Raw genomic sequence first — 23,223 nt, 5'->3', positions numbered from 1 at the left:
CAAAGTTTTGCACACATTTGCAATTAGTTCAAACAATACACGTTTGAACTAATCTTTAAAAGCAAAGCTACATGCTGAGAAACAAAAGTTTCTGCAGAAATAAAACATACCGGCAGAACTGCAGATCCTTCACAGTGACACCGACTGAGGAGCAGCTGGTTGTGGGAGCGTGCCATTGTGTGCCGCTACATGTTTTTGTGTGGTGTTCATACATAGTTTCTCTATTCAGCAGGGAAGCCGGGCTCTCAACACCAGAGCGAGGCAACTAATACCCCTGTCTGTCAGAGGCGCTCAAAGAGCAAGTGATTGGAGATGACAAACAAGCGGTAAGACGGGTCAGGCAGCTCTGAGGCCGAGGCCGCAGCGGAGACGGGAAGAAAGAAGCGTGCATTGTCAGCGATGATGAGGTTCCAAATCGGGTTATTAGTGGAACCATGAGGGTCTCTGGGTTCCAAACAGGCTGTTAAAAATTTTAAATGTTAAAAATTAAAGAATGTTAGCATCAAAAGCTGTTTTTAATTGCAACCCCCCCCCCAAAAAAAAACGCAAAATATTTGAGAAAGGTGTTCAAAATGGTCTAATTTTAAAAAGCACTTATTGAATATTTACCAATATTTTAACAATTTGTTCATAATAAAATGTGGCACAACAAGCCCTCTAAAACATTTATGATTTTGATAAGAACCAATACAAAAATGTATTTGATGCCCTTGTTCTACAGGGACAAGGCCCTGAAGAAAGACACGTTATGAACAATACACTAAGTAAACAGCCTCCTCACCAGCCTATAAACCTATTTTTATGATCAGGACCAGCCTGGTTACTGTGGTTCTATATACTTCATTGTTTCTCTTGCGGCTCGATTCGTTGCTCTTTGTTACCCAATAAAACCACCAACCATGTTTCCACAATAAACCTGGAGGTGATATTTATGTATTTACAAAACAAATGTTACAGTATTTGAATCAAAACCAATGTGACAATGAAAGACGTGAAAACATTAAGCTAAACCTGCAGCACTAAGAACCACATGATTGATAACATCTGTTTTAAATATTCAGTTAGCAAGCTGAATATTTCGCTCCATAAATAATGAGCAAGCTGACAATTTAGCTCCAAGCTATTTATTTTGTAAGTCAAATATTTAACTAGTTCAGAGAATAATTTTTAGTTACTATACAAATTCACTTGCCATCACTGGACTACCAAAATAAAAGCTGAGTATTGAGAACGTCAATATAAACTCCAGCTGATGGGACTGAATCCTTCACTGTTGCTGTAGATCTGTTGGTAAACATCTGTTTTGGCTTTAAAGCAGCTTTTTCTGCAGGAAGAGGAAAAGAAACGATAAAGAGACGAGAGGAAGCGATTCAAAAGTAAAGAAGTTCAGAGGGCACAAGCTTTATTTTGGTAACAAGAGGAAGTAGACTTATGTTTATTTAAAGGTGAATTTGCATATTGAATGATTTCACTTGCTAAATATCTCATTTGAAATATTTAGTTATTTAACTAAATATCAAGCTGGTCGAATCCAATATTTAGCTTGAAACAAAAATATTTAGTATGTAGCTAAACTAAAATGTTTAGCTTGCCAAAAGAAATATTTAGTTTCAAAGTAAATAGTATGCAAAACTTGCAAACTAAATAAACAACTTGAAACTAAATATTTAGCCTGCTAACCAAATATTTATTTTGGAAGCTAAATATTTAGCTTACTAAATAAATATTTACTTGGAAGCTAAATGTTTAGTTGGCTAAGTTTTTAACTATAAGAAGTGAATGTTGATTTTGTGAAGTGTGCTAACTATTTAGTTTCCTAATTAAGCATTTAGTTTGACACTAAATATTTAGTTCACAATCTAAATATTCATCTTCCTAACTAAATATTTAGTTTGCAAAATGTATACAAACTAAATATTTAGCTTGATAACTTACTTTGAAACTGTGACCTTTATAAATAAATGAATAATCTGGTAAAAAATGACTGAAAAATCAACACCATTTGTTTCTATATGTTAAATCACTCAAATTTCTCCCACTTTAAAATTATGTGCCACATAATTTTGGTCTGTTACATAAATTGCCAATAAAATCTGTGGTTTTATCGTTACTAAGTATGAAAAACTTCAAGAGGTAAATGTTCTGGCTGACAGATTTGGTTTGACGTTGACAAAATAACCTTATTAGTGATCTGATAAATTAAAAAAATACATAAAAATGGAAGTTATTGGTCGACATCACCAGACCAGTTACAATTTAAACAGATAAATCATCTGTCTATTATTCATAGATGTCTGGCTGATGAAAGGCTTCTTTAAATGTGAGCGAGAACCAGTGAGAAAGGCTTTGATGACAAATGGTGCCAGGCTGAGGCCAAGCCGCACAGCATGCAAAACAGTGCAATGGGACAACATTTGGTGTGCAAATCCATCCATCCATTCAAATGGTGTCCCAAACAAAAAGCTGATACTCAAACAAATCAATAAAGCCAGGAGGGAAAATCAGAATAAATGAAAAAAAAAGTATTTCATCTGCTCGGTCTTTTCAAGCTCGAATCAAAGAGTTTAAGATCGTTTTATTCATAACGCTGCAGATGCTGCGTCTTCCCCGGCCCGATGCGAAGGCGTTTCAGTGGGCAGATGCAGTGGAACCTGTCTGTTTCTGGGTTCATTCTCCTGCTTTAATCCCAGAGACGGGCACACCCATCCCGTTTCAAACAGCACAATGGCTGCTGAAGCCTCTCCACGCATGACAGAGGGAGGGAGGGACGCTGCTGGAGCCTGTGAGCAGCCAAGACTCTCCCACACGCAGGGAGGCAAAAATATGAATGGCCCATTAAACATGAGCATGACCTGAAATGTGTAGAAAAATTGAGTCATGTCATATGTGCTGGTTTTTTTTTTTTTTTTTTTTGCAACATTCAAAACGTCAAATGAAAGTCTTTTCAATGTGTTTTGATTCTGTTAATTGTTTTTCCATTTTTAAATTATTATTTTGTTAAACTTTGAATCAATCAGGGTGAAAATCGCTTAAAGAATCGCTTTAAATGGGATGTTTTGGTCGAATAATTAACATTTTTCTGATCAACTTTTGCATTTTCAGGTGTATAAAAAAACAGACAAAAAAGTCCTGAAAATGTACTTTTGGTCAATTAATTAAGGTGATAATGAAACTGTTTGATTTAATGTTTAAATAAGTGTTTGGAGCTTTTATTTTCTTTATATTTCCACATTAAGGAACAATAATAGTAATAAATAGGCCATTAAAATCCAACAATGCCATGAAAGCAGAATAAACCTGCGAGGTTCAACAAAGAAAAGGAAAGTATCAGTGGCGCAAAATTCCACCTGCACTGATTACAAAGGCAGAGAAACCATAGAGGGAATTATGAGAGAGATTATTGTTCTTGTCTTTGTCTTGTTCACTCACTCCTTATGTTTCCTTTAAAAGTTGACCCACCTTTAACCTGCAGTTGGCTGCCAGTGCCAAAGGCAAACTCAGAACACCTCCTCACAAAACCACAAAGGCCACTCATCATCCTGTCTGCCAAACGCCAGCAGCACAAATCCTTAATTATGTCACAAGTGGCTCCAGTTTACCAGACAATCTGCTACAGGGTGGCAATGACATGAATGTAATAAATTTACAAGTGTGAGAGGTTTTGCAGAGAAAACAATGTTTGCCAGATAATTGCAGCAATTATACTGGTAGCAGATCTTTAGAGGAATTTCTTTTCCACAAAGCAGAAGATGTGTTTTTGTTTGAGCACCTGATTGCTGGCACACAAGATGTGGCTTGCATTGACTTTTTGCCTTAAGTACAGATAATCCATGAGTGTCAGTGATTGAGGAGGTACAAATCCCACAGCAACAGACACACAGGTGGCACTGCAAAGAAACAGCATACCAAGCAAGATTTCTCTTTCTGTCTCACTTGGCCGGTAAGCATGCACGGCTAAGTCAGAAGAGCGGCCTCCCTCTGCACGGCGCCACGCCAGCTACGCTCCGGATCCAAAATGCCCCGTCTCTCTGGACTGGTCCACTCTGCATCCCCAGAACCAGAACCAACCGATATAATCTGGAGCAAACTTCTGGAAATCTCCAAAACTGGTGAAACACTGAATTCCTTTCGATGAAGTCTAAAAACCCATTTGCTTAGAGCGAATCGTCACTTTACTAATAAAGTGATGATTTTGATGATGGCATTTCACAAAATGTAATGTTTGTTACTTTGTTTTTATGATGTAAAGCACTTTGATCTGCATTGTTACTGAAATGGGCAACACAGATAAACTTGACTCTCCGTTACCCACTCTCCTAAAAGTGGACTGTTCTGCACCGTGTCCGTTTCGAGGGTCCATACCTCGCAGTCAAGATCTGTGCCGTTTGCTTCTGGTCAACAAATATTCAGACAGTGAAACCCAAGCTAAAAATAGCTAACAATAACAAACGTTTTATCTGAAGCTATCAAAGGTAAATCTGTCAGGTTGCAATTGGTACATTGTGTGAGATCACCAGGATAAGGGAAAAGTTTCAGTGCTACGCCACCAGAAACTAAGTACAAGCAATTAAATTGAATAAAATTTATGAACAGCCATCTGTAAACACCAACACTAAGATCACAACTCTGCGTATCCTGTTTAACTTGACAACATCGTCCAAAGCTTTTCATTTTAATATTGACACACAGCAGTGACTCCCTGCTTGTCTGTCTTCAAAGCTGCAACACAGTTTGTTTACATTTAATCTGCTAATTCTTAATCACAAGGAGCAAAGATAACATAAGGGGTTCCTCAGGGTTCTGTTCTCAGATGACTTTCATCCAATTTGCACATCCTACACCTCCTGGATACAAACTGCCTAAACCAGATGTCTCCAACCAGCCACACGTGATTTAATAGCTTTGGCTAACATTAGAAAATGTAAAGTTAATCAAAAAAGGCTAGTATTAAAGGTTTTTCTCCTAAATGTAATTAATGTGCATATTACTGGCACAAAGAATGACACCAATAGTGTGAGGAATATTCTTTTTTTATGAAGAAAATATTTTTGTCAATTTATTTTTTAATATTAATTTTCTATGTAATTGTAAATGTGCCATTAAAGGAAATATACAAAGGCTAAAAACAATAAAGTTGTAGTTCTTTTATTTAAAGATCTAAAAAAAACAACTTCCTTTTGTATGATTTATAAATACAAGATGTTTTGTTTCAACGAGTCATTTCACTTTTGTGTCTGTAAACAAATTTGTTTTAGCTGGACTGAAGGGAAAAATGGATCTTTGGGTTGCAAAGGTTGCTGACCCCAAGTTTACCGTCAGCTTGGCGCTGCAGCGCTCTATTTGCAAAAAGCCGCCACCAGAGAGACTGTTTCTTCCTCCAGGCTGTTTCCTTTGTGAACTCTCAACCCAGATTGATACCATGTTTATTTGCACCGATTCAAACTTGGCTTGCTCTTTAAAAGCAGTGTATATATGCACATTTACCAAAAACTACACTTTTCCTTTCTTATATATTGATGTTTTAAATATCCTCAGTGAGAATAAACTGGAAGTGAATTCAAATTTGCTGTTTTGTGCACAAACTTGGCAAATCAAGTTGATTCCGATTCTTTTTTAGTTGTAATGTGTTTCCATTTGTCTCCACAGAACCTTTTGATCTGGTGACACAATGACACATAAATCTGTCTAGATTTTTTTGCACTGGTCACCAGGGTTTCTTCTAGGATTTTTTAAAAGATGACGCATTCTGTTTCCTTGAACAGCTTAAGGTCTATGGGCCATGGAAAGATGTTCATTTCATGTTTTGAACTATATCATTCTTAGGTAATGAGGTTTTAGTCTGCTCACTTCTGCCTGTTATGAGCTCCTTTCAAAACAAGCTGGTTTGGCGCCGACTGTCACTTTAAACACAAATAGGTTGTTGCTGGCCAACCTGTCTGGTTGGCCAGCAACCATTTTTACACTCATTTGTAAAAATGGCTGCAAAAAGATGTGCATTAAACAACTGTACCTCTTTGAAAAGCAGAAGTGGAGCCTCATGCACAAACAACAAAATTACAGCAAGTTATTTCTGTATAGTAAGTCGACAACAAAACGCTTGTTTTTTTTCCAGCAGCCATTGTACAGTGCAAACAGCCGTAAAACTTGCTGATTTGTGACGTTACATTCTGGAGGTTTTTTAAACAAGGCATTATTGAGACACCCAAAAAATAATTTAGTGCCAAAAAACAGCTGGACAGGTTTTTTAAAGCACTGGAGTTGTTTTTGGAAGCAGTAAAATCCCAAATGGAAGTACAAAAAGTCATATGTGAAACATTATGCATAAGGGTCAAACTATGTTCACTAAGTTGTTGATGTCATTCAAATGCAACAGATATTAACATTAGGGTCATTTTTGGAGGGTTGTACTAAAGATGCATTCTTCTTAATCTTCATTTCTTTCTCCTTTTCTCTCCCTCTACTTCTACTGCGCTGTTTTCTCGTTTGAGAACAGCGCAGCGCATAGTAGCCAGCTTCGTAACCAGACAGGCAAGCGCATATGAAATGTGATATTCTTTGCATTTTTTTAACATATATTTTAAAAAAACTTTATTCTGAAAGTGTGGCAGCTTTTGTTTTGCATGGAAGGGCAACACTATTAATTACACGTAGAGGAAGCATTGGGTCATTGGTAACGTTGGTATCAGGACTCAACTGTGGGTGTTAGAAGTGTGCGTTCTTCATTAAATACATTTAAAAACAAAAAGGAGTTGCAGTAATTGCTACATACATTACACACTCAAACTGTTTAAGTAGCCCAACAAAATGTCTAAAAGTTGTTTTGTCTTGTACGAACTGGCATAGCAGGATTTGATTTGGTGCTTGTGGTCCTTTTTCTTTTCAACTGATCTACTTGCTGTTTCCAAACACTAAATACTGAAAAAACATTCATCTCTTCAAGTAGAAAACATGATATAAAGCCAATCCTCAGAGCCAAGGCCTTTTCTTCACGAGTGCTTAAAGGACTTGTCAGGTGTTTGACAGCTGAGAAAGCACAGCGCTGTGCTCAAGGATATCACTGGAAGCCTGATGAATGCCTGCGTCTTCCTGCTTAGGAATCAGAGGATTTAGGTGGCGGTGAAAGCTTGTCAGCAGCGGCACACAAAGGCCTCGCTTTGCTCCACTGAACACGCAAAGTCAAGATATGAGACGAGAACAATGGCTTGCCCATTAATGTAGGTGGCAGGGTGCGTCGCTCAGATATGACTGGCATGAGATGTCAGCTGATAAATCAGGTTAAACCTTACATGGTGTACTAACATAACCCTTCAAGCACAGGTTAGCAATTCGATTGCTTCTTTTTGGTGTTTAGATGAACAGAGAATGTTCATCTAAACAGTAAAACCTAAAAATTAGAAATAGCAAGATTAATTCCTCCAGTATGGAAAATCTAAACAAAAAGCAGGATTTTTGTTTTTGGGAAGTGTCTTTTAGAGTTAGGACAATTGGGGAAAGATCCATTATTAATCATGAAGACACAACAAAAACTCTGTAACTTCATGTCGTGATGCTATTATAGTAGACATTTTTATCCAAAGAGCAGGTGTTCAACCCCAGCAGCAACAAAAAAGTCCAACAGGCAAAACTAAGAACAGTATTTTGTTCTTCACTGTGCCTAAAAACAGCATAAAACATATGAAAAAATGCCTTATTAAACTATTTTTAAGAGTTTTAAAAGATCTAAATCTGTTGCCAACGTTCTCCAGATGCTATCGCTGCTTGCTGGTGTAGCAATCTGATGACTAAATAACTTACAAGTAATGTTTTCCCTTTCGTAAAGTGAGATAAGCACTATCAAACAGAATCAAATAAAATTTTAGTGCTCCAAAATGCATCATAGAAGTTTTAAAAATATATATTTTGTCTGCATTATTCCAATATTATAAAATGTTTGACCCACTGCTTTGACTTTTCTATTTTCCAAAATGTGCAACAAAATTCAAACTTCAAATTTCTAGAGCCAAAATTTAAAGAATTTATTTAAGCTACGCAATAACCAACATCATGAAAAATAAGCAAGAATAAAGTTTAAACAAAGATATTCATGTGTTGATGTTGTGGCTAAAAGTGTTCATTTACATGAAACACTTAAAACTATTCAAACAATTTCAGGTGTTTGCAAAGATCAATAGTGGGACTGAGTTGTAGCATTAGATTGATGAGGCTGCACTTTCTAACCATCATGCTAATCTTTCACTGAATCCTTGTGTACATTTACACCCACATGTATGTACACTGAGCCTTTGTGGAGCAAATTAGATGGGCAGCTTGTAAAAAGTGTCTACATGATACACAGCAAACGAGCGATTAGAGGAAATCGGCTAAACACTGTGTGGTAAAGACAGAAACTAAATGTACTGAATCTATTTGGGAATTTTAAAGGTGTTAAGCCCTAAAAGGCAGATTTTCTTCACAAAGGGGTGGATCAAAATTTTAATTTTTATGCTAAGCTAAGCTAACTGTTGGTGGGAATTTCACACTTGCTAAAAAACACGAGAATTGTAACTTACGTCAGTGAAACTTTAAGAAGTTGGAATCATAAGAGTAACTTTTCTTCCAAAATTTGATGTCAGAACTGTTAATATATATATTTATTTTACCAGCAACTTTTCCCACAATTAGCCACCATACCGGATAATTAATTGATGCTCTGATTTTCCAGCTGGTCTTCGGCATTCAGGGAGCATTCGTGTATTTCTGACACTGAACTGGGAATGTTTCATCTTCAAATACAAAGAGAACCAACAGTATAAATTCAATGTATGTGCTAAGCAAAGCTAAATGTTGGTAGCATTGATGCCAAGACATAGGTAGCAATTTTTTTGGTCTTTTTGTTAAACAAAGCTAACTGCTGGTAGTGGAGTAATAATTCAACTGTTTCCTTAATCAAAAAAGGAGACTTTTTCTCACAGTAATTCCAGTTTAATCTCCAAATCAAACTATTAAATATTTGAATATATTAAGTCCTTGGTGCTAATCCTTCTTCCCACAAGCACAGCGAGTTTTTAATCTTTATGCTAACCTAAGCTAACTGCTGGTAGTGATGTCATAGTTAATAAACTACTTTGTTGATCAAAAGAGACTATTCTTACAATAATTCTGTTTTAAATTCCTAATGAAGCTGTTGATTCAAGAAAGTGTTAAACTTTCTTGTCACACGGATAGCAAGTTTTTGCTAGCCTTAGCTAATTGGTAGCAGCTGTTCAATACCAAGCAGACATGAAAATTCAACATTGATCAGAAAAATAATTTGCTAACTTCTTCCCATTTGCGAAATACTGAACTTTGTTCATAAATACTACTTTTTTTCCAGAGATCAGAAGAAATTAAAGCCTTTTTATTCAAATTGCATAGCTTTGCCAAATGAGTTGCGTGCCATTGTGCGCCCACACAGAATGAGCTGTATCACCTCTCAAAGAGACAAGACAGCTCAAGCTTCATGGGAAACACTTTTTTCAAAGCCACAAGTGTTGAGTTTAGAAACAACACAAGCTCTTCTGCCTCCCTCTTTAACTCCTCTCTCTGCCTCATAGTCAGACAGCAGACACCAGAAGACAGAAATGAATCCACGGTAATGAAGTAGAACAAAATAAGGATGGTGCTAGACTTCTACAACCAGCCTAACATGCAAGCCTATTGTGCAAGTGAGGTTTCTTTTCAGGTGCAGGCATGGGTAAAAAAGCTCAATTGTGGCCGCCTGGTTTCTGTGCAGGCTGAGACATCTATGAGGTGTTGACATAGATCCTAACAGAGCGCCAACTGACACAGATGCTCTGACATCTGCAACGATGCATGACTTCAACTGCGAGCTGTGCTACAGTGGAGAAGAGAGATACAGTCGCTATCAGGGTGAGTCAGACCGAATGACTCATAAATAGCAAACCAAACAGTCCAACAGTGATAATGATAAGAGCACTTTGACGATTTTAAGATAAAATCAACAGATGAAACCTAAAAATAAAAAGTAAATTAAGAGAAAGGCAATTATCTTGTTTGAGGTCTTTCTGCTTCACGTCCATTCCCTACGTTTAGCCTGCTTTTCCTTTCCCTACAGCTGGCTGGATGGTCATTGGTTTCTTGTGGAGATAATACACTTTTTAAATAGTTTTTTTTTCTTTTTTTTTCAGTAAACGATGTTAGTTTTAGTCCTTCACAGCAGCATGTTGGTGTTTTTACTATTGAGATTAGGAATGTTGAGGTTAAGAAAGATTCATCGTATAAATTTCTGTTGATTTTTGTTTTGACTTTTCTGTAAAAAGCGCTTTATAAAATATACAGGCTAAGATTTTATTAAAAAATGTGTACATTTCTATGGCATGTTAAACCCATGACATAAACCAAGGCATGACATAAATGTTCTATACAAATAATTGATTGACTGATTGATTGATAATCCTACCCTTTTTCTCATTTCAAACAAATTTAAGTAATTGACAAAGACTTGATTGAATACAAATGGATTTAATTCTGATCAATGTTTAAACTTGGTCAGACTAAAGAAGTTTTGAACATGAATGGCCTCTTAAAGTAACATTCCAGTATCTCAATCCAATTTAAACTCAGACTTTGACTATACCCCTACAGAATATGATGTACATCGTGCCATCAGTGATTAAAACCTTTCAGCATTTTAACAGTGAATTGAAGAATATGGGGGCAACATGGTTCAATGAATTGCAATTAACATGGCGACATTATTTACATGACATCATTTTATACTTTACTTTCTATAAGCTAGTTAATAGTTGTGGGCTCTATATGTAACATTGATTTTAGATGATTCGCATGTGTAGAACTGCAGAATAGTATTGTTGATAAAAGGAGCGGCCATATTGAATCTGAAGACTGCCTTAAAAATTATTTGACTTTACAAGTTAGAAGCCCTTCCCTCTGTGGCAGAAATGTTTTAATTTCTAGGACAAATTGCACATCATAAACCCAGAACAGTAACTCCACCCTTAAAATCATCCCACTTTGGTATTTACTGACAAAAGGTTTTAGGGAATTTCAACCTTGGCACATCTAGTGAAAGTGTTTCAACAGATGATGTTTGTCCAATATAAATAATTTGATTTCAGTTCTCCTTCAAGCTCACAAACTGATGTTTGGATATTTGTTTTCAGGATTTTCTGTTAGAGGACAGAATTTCTGGATTAAACTATTAAGAGCTGCAAAGCAGACCGCTACGCTGCCACATTCTTAGAGAGTCAAATGTTCTCTATTTTTGTTAATAACTATACTCATTTTACATACAATGTATCAGGGTGCACATTTTGAAAAATGTTTTTCTTTTGTCTCTTTTTCCCCAAAGTCTGGGGGAATATTGAGATGTTTTGGGCTTTCTTTTTTATAAATATGAATCAGGACTTTGTGTTCTTTCAGGTCAGCGGTGATTTTGTCCATGAATCTCTTTGTTATTGCTGATTCATAAACTCTGACCTTCACTGAGACAAGGAAATCACAACTTTCCAAAAAATTAGCTTGCATAACCATTTCCTTCTGTTCTTGTTTTCAGACAAAAATAACTTCCTTTTACATTTTAGCAAATATGGTGAAATATCCGGCAAAGTGCACGTCATAACGTACAGCTATTCCAAGCTTGGCTTCACTGCCACGCTTGAAAACAAAAAGACCTGCAATGCATCTTGGGAGGTCAGTGAAGGGATCTTCCCCTGTTGACAAATAAAACTTAACTTCTTGTTAAATTATTTTTGCCTTTGACAGGCTACAATAAAATTAATGTCTTCATGAAATTAATAAAGGTTTTTCCAAGTCTGTGTTGGTTTATTTTTGTTTCATTTTTAGAAACAAACAAAAATGTGCGCGGCCTTCAACAGGACTGACAGCCTGTGCACATAAACACTGATTTATAAAACTATCTGCTTGGGTCACTGGGTAGCACAAAACTGCCCAGAAACTGTTAACAAAGCAACATGAAAAAGTTAAATAAAACAAAACATTTTTCAAGCTGCTTTTATGCTTCGAATAAAGACATTAATTTGTGATTTATATGTGGTTAAAACTATTGATGTCACTGACTAATGCAGTCAGATGTTGCAGAGGTTTACTTCAGTTGTGGTGTACTCCTGGGCCTCTAAAGACTTAGTCACAAATGTTACTGTAAATCCATTAAACTGTGGGAATTGACTACAAATCCTTTGAATTAGAAAGGCATTTTCTTCCTATTATTTAGTTTTCTTTTACTCAAAGGCTTCAAAGAAACACCCACCATCAATCTTAGTTGCCTTGTCATTAATTAGTTGCTTCTTTCTCTTTGAATAAGAGAAAGAAGTAAAGTAATAATGTAAAAAGTAACAAGATGTAGCTTTTTAACCAAGAGTAAGTATTTCCATTAAGGTAGTTTTGGCTTTTACTGCAATGATATGTAATGGGACCAATTAGACCAGTCAAATCTATTCATTCCAACTTCCTTTTTAAAGGAAATGGTCTTTTTCCAACGTGTTTCCTGCGCTGAATGCGTTTATTCTTCCATAGATCCATGCTTTTCAGAGTCTCACGCGAGCTGGCAGCGATTTAACGGCAGGCTCCCAGGGAAGTGAACTGCTTCAGTTATGTAAACTGGCCCGGGTTTGGAGCAACTCAACCGTCAGGACTTTGCATCCCCACCAAGCCCCTGCAGCTGGTAATGCAAACAAGATGCCTTCACTTTCTCAACAGTGGATTCACTGTCTATCACACTCACTCACACACACACACACACACACACACACACACACACACACACACACACACACACACACACACACACACACACACACACACACACACTCACAGGTTTCTATGTCTATCCAACTGAGGACTTTGTATTGACTTAAATTCATTTTACACAAGGGCGTCCACCATAATAAAACTGGGATCTGGGGCCCATAAGGAGCTTAAAAGGTGCAAAGTTTGTATTTCTGCCAATATCGTGACTTTTAATGACCTTCGGTTCAATTTAAAGTCTTCACTTATATCTAAACCAAATGATTACCAGTATATTTCTAAATACTAATTGATACTGTTCATCACTTTGGTCCCCATAATGCAGGTTATTAAATGTACCAGAAAAAGTGCTGAAAACAGTTAAATAGTTTTTAAGGTCTGACAGTCTGGTAGACTCAGTTTGATCATAATAACAGTTTGAGGTTTTCTTTCACACAACACGGAGTCACACAAACCAAACCGTTTGAGAAACCTGTTTCCCTCCTTGCCTGTGGGGGCGCTGCACTAAGAACCACTGAAGGAAACAACACAAAAACCTCAAGACACTGAGCGCAACTACTGTCTTCATAAACTGTGAACCAAAACGGAGGAGTGACCTGAGATTTTTAGCAGTTGTAGGATTTATTTTATTGTTGGTAGAAGACATTTCTTCCTCTAGGTTTCTATAGTCCACTTCCTGCTTGTGGAGCGGCCTTCGATCCGCTTGCCGTTCACATGCAGTCGAGCTGAGTTCACTTCAGCCAAGCCAAGGCCTTGGTTTATAGACGGACCAGAGTTAATATTTTTAGTCTGAATTTGTTTTATTACGTATTTGTCTAGAAACTGGATTTTCTCGACAAATGGCCTGGAGTTCAACTAATGTGGAACAAACTGAAATAAAATTTTACATCAGAGTTTCTGAGGTTTTATATCAATTTGTTTAGCAAACATTTGAATAAGTTAAATAATCTTAGTTTTCTAAAACAGTATATTTCTGAAATGTTTCATTTATTCTTATTCAATGTCTGATGATAAAGCACCAATAACTGAATGGAAACCAGGTAAAAAATTAATCAAAGTTTGAATCCCAACTCTATCCACCACATTTACTGGTTCAGCTGTGTTTTATGTGTGCGCCTGTCAGCTTTCGGCTTACAACCACCTGTAGAGCTGCAGTCACTGAATGGTTAAAGTTAAGTGTTCAAATTCAAATGTCTCATTTGTTTGTCTTTGTTTTGAGAGAGCTGTTTCTCGCCAGCCACCCTACAGGTGGAACACAAAGTGGAGGGCCCTTCATTTGCCTCTGCTGCAACCTCTTCCAGCCTCCAGCCGTCATTTGCTTCGTTGCACGGCTTTGTGGCTGCAAGGTGGAGAATGCTCACAGCTGCAGTAGCGCATGGTTGCAGGGTTCTCCATTCTGCGGACGCCCCCAAAATATTCAGAGTCTATCGACGAGACTGATATATTCCGATTTGAGGTTTCGAATGAAGAACACAAAACTTGATACATATCTGCACATTAAAAGCATTTACAGCAAATGCTGAAAGTAGTCAGCCTCCAGCAGCACACGGTGCATCTCTGAGCCGCATGGAGATAAAACAGCACAAGAACAAACACCAAACTGTAACGCAGCCAAGTCAGGATTGCAGCTTTAATCCGGCGCTCCAGTAACAACAGGTACCTGAGAAATTACTCACTGCTGATTGTTCATTACCGCCGAGCATAAGAAGCAGCATTAGCTGAAGGGTGAGGTCTGCTGCAAACTGAAATACCTGTCCATCACACCTGTCAAAGGCAGAGCTGAAGCACTCAATCTTGGGATTGTGAAATTTTTATTAACCCCCTGTGCATCATCAGCATTTTTAGCACTCATCAGCTTCTTTGTTCCCAAAATCTTTGACGATGAATAATAATTTTACATATAAGACATGGTAATTAAAGTTATTGTCTATGAAAGAGTGGCCAAATGAACCATAAAGATACAAGTCATGTCAAGTTTGTCCCTGAGGAAGGGAATAAAATGATGCAAAAAAAAATAAAATTGTTGATTCCAAGTTAAGCAAATTTACAAGAAATTTTAACATCTAAAATATAAAATGCAGAAATATTGAAATGTATTTATTTTACTCTCTTAATCTGAGATATTTCCTCCAACTTTTTTCTTCAGATTTTATGTTTGTGGAAAATGCTTCTGTAATAAAATGTATTTTAAGGCTTTTATACATTTTGGCATTAACGGCAATAAATATGACACGTGAGAGTCAAAATTTTATTGTAGTACTGAATTTTGGAAATCTGTTTTCACTTTTTCTGTTGAATCTTTGTGCTGTGATATTCTAAAATCAGCAAAGTTTTAATTTTGGTGTAAAAGCATATTTATGAGTGTTTACTTACTGATAATGTAGAAAAGGTTGGATTTCCATGTGAACATGTCGAATTTATGACAACGTAGCTTAAAATTGTTTTACAGTGTCATCACAGAAGCCACATTTTACGGGCAACATTATGAAACAAACATTTTGGCAATGAATAACAATTTTGTAACCAAAATAATTCAGGCCTGACAATTAATTGATTAATCAGACCAAAAAAAAAACTTATGACTGAAGATTTTTTATTTCACCACATACGTTTATTTTATACAATAATGATTTGCGTCTAAACGTGGTAGATTTAGAAATGAGTCCAATATATTTAGCCTGACTGGAACATTTTGCAGTGGCCTAAGCTAAAGATTAGGGTGATGACAAGTAGACCTTTTACTTTTAAAAACTCGGATCTCATCACCAAACATAATCACATACAAACATTGCTCAGAAATTGCGGAAAGCATCTGCTTGCTGTGTTGCCATTTAAATGTTTTTCACTGATGAAGAATTTGTTCAATGTGCCATTCTTTTGATAAAAAGTAAATAAAACGGGGTGAATTTTGTGTTTTTTCAAAAGCTGTTCCTTCATTTCTTCTTTGAACTTTCTTGATCGGCTATATGAATAAGTTTGGTCAAAACTGAATTTGTTTTTCTAGGTGAAAGTAATAAAATAGTGAATGTAAAACCCCTTAAATCTGACCTTTTACACACATTTAACTTGATTTCACTGACGTCTTTGAAAATGCCCTTATATTAGTCACAACATTTTACCCCACTTCAACATATGAATGTTTTATGGCCCTGAAGTGCACAGAATAATTCCCTCTTCAGTTTCAGAACTCAGTATTAAAGGTTGTGAAACCATTTTCTTACCCTCCTGAGAGACCGGAAACATTAGATTTAGTTTAGATCCTTAATTAGCAAAGATATCAGAATTTGTACTGACATTAGTTTGACAAATAATAGGGCCGAGACTTTAATTTGTTGATTTTGCTTCATTAATGACAAGAAACTTTGACTCAGATATAAAACGAGAAACTTTCATGTGTTAAAATGTTTCAATTAATCACTTGATTTATGTTTTGAACATACAAAAGTTCCAAGCGGAACCTTTATTTTTGCGTTTCTGGTACACCATCTGATGCACAAATCTGATGCACAAAGAACATCTGCAAACAGCAGCGATGGATGATGCTTCTCTCGGCCCACTGAGGGTTAAAGGCTGCTGCTAAAAACGATCTGATTCAACACTGGAAAAGACTGTTGTTGTGTTTAAGTTCAGCTAAAAGGAATTAGCATCTCAGTGATAAAATCTGAGACTAAAATAGCATCTCAATGCTAAGCATGTAGCAACAAACGCCCCCAATGCTAACGTTAGCATCCACAGTCCAGCACTTTGATCCAATCTCAGGTTTGAGTTACCTAAATAAAATATTAAAAACAATACATTTGTTTATTTTGTCTTTCATGTTTACTTGTTCAATTATTTAGATAGTAGAGGATTTTGAATTAAAAATGTTGCTGAGTTACCTGCAGTCAACTCGATTAAAAATATTTAATTGAGTCGTACCACTAATAATTAATAAATGTTATTATTTATCACACAACCAATTTCTGGTGGGGTTTTTTGCCATAAAATCTCATAGACCTTAATCTTTGCAGAATTCTTCAAAATTATGTCCAAAATCCTCCAATGAGATATGAAAATCTTTCCTTTTAGGTTTTTATACCAATTATTTTTTATAACAATATTGTTTAGAACAACTAATCAAATGCTACAGCGACATCCTCTGAGCTAAAAATAACTATGATAAGGATCAAGTCGGAGATTCAGATAAACATCAATAAGTCCTGCATGATTTCTATTTACAAATAGATTAAACTGGGCTTATTTAAATTAAATAATGCATTTTGACTTCCTTTGACCTGTTTCTTAAAGAAGACAAAGAGTACATTTAAACTGGCTTGTAAATCCTCGCGTTAACCCCAAGAAGCTCCGTTTTTCACCACGTACCACACCTTAGCCTTCATTTAGCTCCAGTCGAGGATCGCCACATCCGCAGCTTTTCCCGCAGGACTAAACCTTTCATCGGGCTGCTTGTCTAAGCAAACCTACGAGCTCTTCCCGTCCACAGCGCTCCGGCTCTGACACAAGCCTGCAGCTTAACCCGGCCTGGTGCTGAGCAGCAGGACTTTGCTGCTGTGTTTGGTTTAGAGATTAAGCCGGTGAACCTAAGGACTTCATATCAACACTTTCAGTTTACAGGTTTAAACCTACAAAATTCACAAAGAGGATAAAATAATTGGTTACTCTGATGGTTGAGTGCATTAAAAATTTATGTGATCCAGCTCCACAGGGTGATTTCCATGCAAAGCGTTGCTTTTTTTCCCCCCCTCATTCTTTCAAGTTGCGTCCAGGCTTTATGATGATGGTCTATATTTTGCATGCTGAAATCACTGGAGGGCCTTTGTCTGCAGAGCATTTACATCTCTTAACACAGCTGGCTTGTCCAACCACTGGCACAAAACAAACAAGGAAGCACGATAGAAAAACAACTCATTGGTTAAGTTACCACTAAAGAGGTATTTTAGAGTTAAACGTCCAAACAACGTGGACCATTTTAGACATTTCTAAATAAACTGAGGTTGGCTCTGAAGGGAAAATTTGAATATAAAGAGGAAACTATATTTGCTTTAGACAGTTTGGGGTAATTTAACTTAAAAACTGACAGAATAACTGGTGATTTGCAGTTAAACGTGTATAAAAAAAAAAAAGGCAGTGAAAAATGGAAATTTATAAACCGTTACAGAATTTGTGACGCAATCATAAAAAACCCAGCTGTCTGCAAATTCCCCAAAGTATAAAATACTTTAAAAACATTTCTAAAACCAACTTTTTCAAAACTAAACCTTTAAATACATTCAGGAGCAGTATCTGGTTGTAACGATAACCTTATAATGGGATATAGAACATGTCATAATGAGATTTGCATCTTATTAAAACCAAAATATCTTCTCATTTAAAAAGAAAGAAAAAAAGATCTCAATATGAACGGGAATCAATCCCAAGGCTTTAAAATTACTGATGAAAGTTGCTCTCCATCTGACCTGACTGAGACTGAGCCAATGAAAGGGTGAAACATGTAGTCTCTATTTCTAAAGAGACACAACAAAGTTGTTGCCGTGTGTCTCTCATGGAGTCGACTCCATGTAACGACTCATGGAGAGGTTGAATGAAAAATACACACCACACTTTTCAGACAGAGCTAGAAGAAAAAGAAAAACCCATTAATAAAAGAAATTATTTTTTTAAAAAGCATGCAGACTTGTGAACAACAAACCCTCGTGAACCTGAAGCTCAGGTATGCATGGAGCATGTGATGCTCCGGGGGCGTGGCCCTACAGGTAAAACGCTCTCCAGGTAACTAAGTGACTCATTCTTTCTCACACCTTAAAGCAAATGGCACTCTCACAGCTCACCTCTCACTGCAGCTGACAGCGAGCCAGGAAAACAAGTCGCTCTGACCTTTTAACAGAGGAAATTTACTCGTCTTCCAGGGGAAGATCTGCTGGATTTGGACTCGAGACAGTAGGTTTTTTAAAGATTTTTTGACATGTCTGGTTTCCCTGCCAGAAATAATTTGGTTCCTTGCTCTTAAGGAGGACCTCTTGAGAATCTCTTGTTGGGGGGTTTTGCAATGATAATGCCGGTGGTCAAAGTGGAGAAAGAGTCTCCGGCGGACTCCGGGTTGCCGTCCTCCAGCCCTTCCCCACAGACAGAGGATCAGCAGCCGCGCGGCAGGCGGAGGAAGAGACCTCTGCAGAGGGGGAAACCGCCGTACAGCTATATCGCTCTCATCTCCATGGCCATCGCCAACTCCCCCGACCGCAAGCTGACGCTGGGGGGGATCTACAAGTTCATCACCGAGCGGTTCCCCTTCTACAGAGACAACTCCAAGAAGTGGCAGAACTCCATTCGCCACAACCTGACGCTGAACGACTGCTTCATCAAGATCCCGCGGGAACCCGGGCGACCCGGAAAGGGCAACTACTGGGCGCTGGACCCCAACGCAGAGGACATGTTTGAGAGCGGCAGCTTCCTGAGGCGCAGGAAGAGGTTCAAGCGTTGCGATCTCAGCACCTACGCCGCGTATGTCCACGAGACGCCGGTTTTCTCCCCGGTCCAGATCACCAGGTCAGCGGCGTACTCCGGTTCCATGTACCCCAACATGGCGGTCAACCCTGCGTACGGCCAGCAGCTGCCCTCAGCCGCATACTACCCCTCATCATCGCCACCTGGGTTCGCACACGGCCAGACCCGCATGTTTAGCATCAACAATATCATCGGACATCCTGCGTCAGCCGGCATGCTGGCGGGTCAGGGCGCGGAGATGATGCAGCAGCCGGGCCGCAGCTTTAGTCCGGAGGGGCTGCCGAACGGGTCCGCCGCCTGCAGCTTGGGAACGCCGGGGTTCCAGGGTCAGCCGTGCGGGGGAGCGGTGCCGCCCCGCTCCGCGACGCACCCTGGGTTCACCTACTCTGGCCCAAACGGCCACCCGCACCATCACGCCCACCAGGGTTCCTACGGACAGGGCCACAGCCCAGGTTACGCTTCGGCAGGCCGGATCCACGGTGCGGCCCACGGCTCTGCAGAGACAGTGGACCATTACGGCCGGGCGTCTCCAGTGCAGCTCGGCTCGTTCTCCCAGTACAACAGCGCGACGGCGGGTGCGGCTACCAACAGCGGGAGCTACCTGAGACACCCGTCGTATCCCGGGACCATGGACCGGTTTGTTCCCGCGATCTGAGCCGCTGAACCTCGACGTTGGCTCCAATCAGAAAGTGACATTCAAGCGCACAAACATGACTTGTTTTCTCTAAACTGAGCAGACTGAGATGATAAATGTGATTTTTTTTCTTGCTTTTATTTTAAAAGCCCATCTTCTCATTCTGTATGTTTTCACTGAAATGTACCTTTTTCTCCCCTTTTTTTGTCACAATGTGAACGGATAAAACACCCACAAGCCTGCTGAGCTTCAAAAACAGAATTTGTTATGTTCATATAAATTATTGTGCTTCATGGTTACTGGCTTTACAGGTTTGTTTGTAGAGAATTAATTGTAGAAAGAAAGTGTGCATGTCCTTGTTTTTGGGGGTTTTTTTTTTAAACAAAAATGTATATTTTCTTTGCTTTTTTGTAAATAAACTGACAGAGCACTTTGTCTTCATGAATAAAAAACATTTAATTACTGGTAAACTATTGCATTTAAATTGTTCTGAAATAAAATTACTCAGTTTTTATCATATAAAGGATGGAAAAATATTTCTTATAGCAAATACTTACAAAAGTAGTAAATTAAAATAATATATCCGGGCCCCAACTTCCAAATTAAATAGAGAGAAGCATTATTTTTTTGTGCTGCTTCCTTCAGCGTCTCAGCTCAGCTGGTTTGAAGTGTCGTCTGGAGCCGCAACTTTACCACTCACTGTGACCGGACTCCACTTTATCATGTCCAGACATCAGCTCAGCACTTCACTTCAATAATCAAGAAAATGAATTGACTTAGTAACTCGATATTTCATCACGCAAAACCAACATGGAGCTCAGAAAACTCTTCCACAGTCTGAGGATTTGACAAGACGAGACTCGCAGGGAAACGCTTCATTATCATCCATTAAACCAGCTTTGTTGCCTAAATGCTTCGTTTATTTACCTCTAAATGTGAGACTCTATGGTTTTTGTACAAGATAAGAGGTATATTTTCTTATTAAGATAATATATATGTTTCCATATTTTTTATGGGTTTTTTTTTACAATTCTTAGTTGGAAAGGAGGAACATGACAAGCCGCAATAATTTCACTCCTTTAATGACAAAACCTAAAATTACCCAGTTACACAACTAGAAAACCAATAAAACCTGTAACTGTACATAGTTGACCCTGTGTAATAATATTGGGAGAAGGCTTGAGCAGAGCAATCCTCCAACCTGAGCAAATATTTACCTACTGATTAACTACACCTTTACAAACTTCCAAAGAAATCTGCATGCAGGGGAAAAAAACACTTGACAGACGAATGAGAAAAACAAAGTTTTAAAAAAGTCAAGTTACTTTGGTTTTTAGACACTTAAGGAGCATTCTTATTTATGCTCTCAGCAAAACATGCTGCCATATTTAATTTCTAGATTTTGTCACGTCACAAACACAAATTTAAAAGGAATTTTCTGACATCTATACGGACGTAGGTAAATTAATGCACAGTTTGCAAAAAACAACAAAAGGTACAAATAAAATCTGTAAATGTGGAATGCTCCATTCACCCCACTTACTCTGACACCCCTATCTAAAGTGTAGTGCAGCCGATTGCGAAGACTTGGAATCTGTGGCAAAGTTTTCAAACATCAGACACTTTTTGTTTAAACTGTATGAGATTGATTTACTTATTTTTTGGCAAAGAAGAATGGGTAAAACATTCAGTTGAAAGACATCCAAACGTTATCAGACATTCCCCCCGAAAACACTCGCAACTTCCACTGCGTGGAAAGTCGTTGATTCATGCAGGACTTGAATGCAAAAGCACCCAACACGTTTCAGGGTTTAATTTAGGAAAATGTTAGAAAGCATCTATTCTTTTTCTTTCACTTAAAATTTTATGCCACCTGTGTTTGGCTTTAATATGAAACCCAGACGGTTCTGGTTGCAACATGATAAACCGAGGAAATGTTACAGAAGTGTTAATACTCTTTCCTTTATTTATTACTACTAGAGTTATAGTACATAAAAATCTGAAGTAGAGAGGTGTTGAAATTAGAAGTATGTTGAAAATTTTATCTGTAAACATCATTTATCCATTTCCGCTTTTAATATTCTATGTTTCCAATTGATATTTGGATTTTTGTTGTGAGTAAAAACTAAGAAGCTAGGAAGCAACCGTTTAAAAAAGGTTCTGGGGGCATTTAAATGATGATACAAACTGAAAACCTGATTATATTTAAATTTTCTGACATGCACTGCACTCAAAAAAAAAGTGAAGTTCTTGGTATAATTTTGTCTATATTCAAATCAGAGAATGTGGAAAATCATATGTAAATGATTCTTGTCGCAGAAAGCTGTTGTGTAATAAGAAGAGGAAGGAGAGAAACAAGCATTTTGTCAATCAGAAAAGCAACTTAGGTGGAAAATTAGACGAAAAAAATCCACAATGTGAATCACATTAGATGTCAATTATGTTGCTTAATCCATAATGCATCACATGTCTGAAAACCGTCGCTTGGTGTTAACCACATTTTAAATTATATATTAGTGAATTTTTAACGTGAGCAATATGGCTCTCTGCCTGGAGGCTACACAGCTACATGATAATAAAGGTATCAGCCAGTTGGGCCCAACCTGGGTTTCTGTTCCTTATTTGCATATAAAAACAACGGGAGTGAAAGTTGTTCTAACTCATTTTATGCAACTTTTTTGAAGTTCAGTCATGCAGCACTGCCATCCTGAAACTTTTATATCCACAAATTAATGAGTCAATACCAGGATCTGCAGAGATACATGTCTAATTTGATTCAGGTCAGTTGGAGCACAACGACGATGCTCAGGGTTGTTTGGAAAGTCAGTTTTTTTTTTTCATTTCAAATCAGTTTGTAAAGTTTGTTTTTGAGGGCGTTTTCTTTTCACACCTTTAGTTCGTTTAATTTGCTCCAAATCTGTTGAGTTTTTCTTTTTACTTTTGAGAACATGAAGTCTACTTGTTGGGCGGGAGAACCAAATGTAAACACACGAGGCAAACTATCGTCTTCCTGCTTCTTATCGTCACTGTCGCTATTTTTTCAACCAAAGTTATCAAAAAGAAATATCAAATGATTTTAAAACGGTGTCTGTATTACAAAAAAGAAAGGTCACCATTGTTTAATAGTTTGTTTACTCAACTGCGCAGATGTCAAACTCCCGTTGTCAAGGGTTAGAATGCAAAGTAAGCGTTGTTTTGTTTGGTTCACTTTAATCCAACTCTACTTTATTTGTCTGGAAAGTTTGGTTCATCTGGGGAGGTATGAATATGCAATCGATCTCGGGTCGTTTACAATCTTCGGTCATGGTTCGGTTTAAATGAAC

At 37.7% G+C, this 23,223-nt stretch overlaps 1 protein-coding gene and 1 long non-coding RNA gene across 3 annotated transcripts in view; one reads left to right on the top strand and one right to left on the bottom strand.

Annotated features, from left to right (window-relative positions):
* Positions 1–23,223, bottom strand: part of LOC129351091 (uncharacterized) — a 59,459-nt gene that overhangs the window by 35,606 nt on the left and 630 nt on the right. The window lies entirely within an intron of this gene.
* On the top strand, positions 18,575–20,336 carry foxe1 (forkhead box E1). Its single transcript, XM_055019879.1, has one exon. It carries the CDS (start codon positions 18,812–18,814, stop codon positions 19,919–19,921), a length of 1,110 nt encoding a protein of 369 aa, XP_054875854.1. The 5' UTR covers positions 18,575–18,811; the 3' UTR covers positions 19,922–20,336.

Source organism: Poeciliopsis prolifica, unplaced genomic scaffold (genome assembly GCF_027474105.1).
Source record: "Poeciliopsis prolifica strain line A6 unplaced genomic scaffold, Auburn_PproV2 SCAFFOLD064, whole genome shotgun sequence".
Taxonomy (NCBI): domain Eukaryota; kingdom Metazoa; phylum Chordata; class Actinopteri; order Cyprinodontiformes; family Poeciliidae; genus Poeciliopsis; species Poeciliopsis prolifica.
The sequence above is the reverse complement of the archived record's forward strand: the minus strand, read 5'-3'. Positions and strand labels throughout refer to the sequence as shown.

What these genes read in the sequence shown, in the direction of transcription:
- foxe1 (XM_055019879.1), top strand. Translation starts at nt 18,812, where the DNA reads ATGATAATGCCGGTGGTCAAAGTGGAGAAAGAGTCTCCGGCGGACTCC.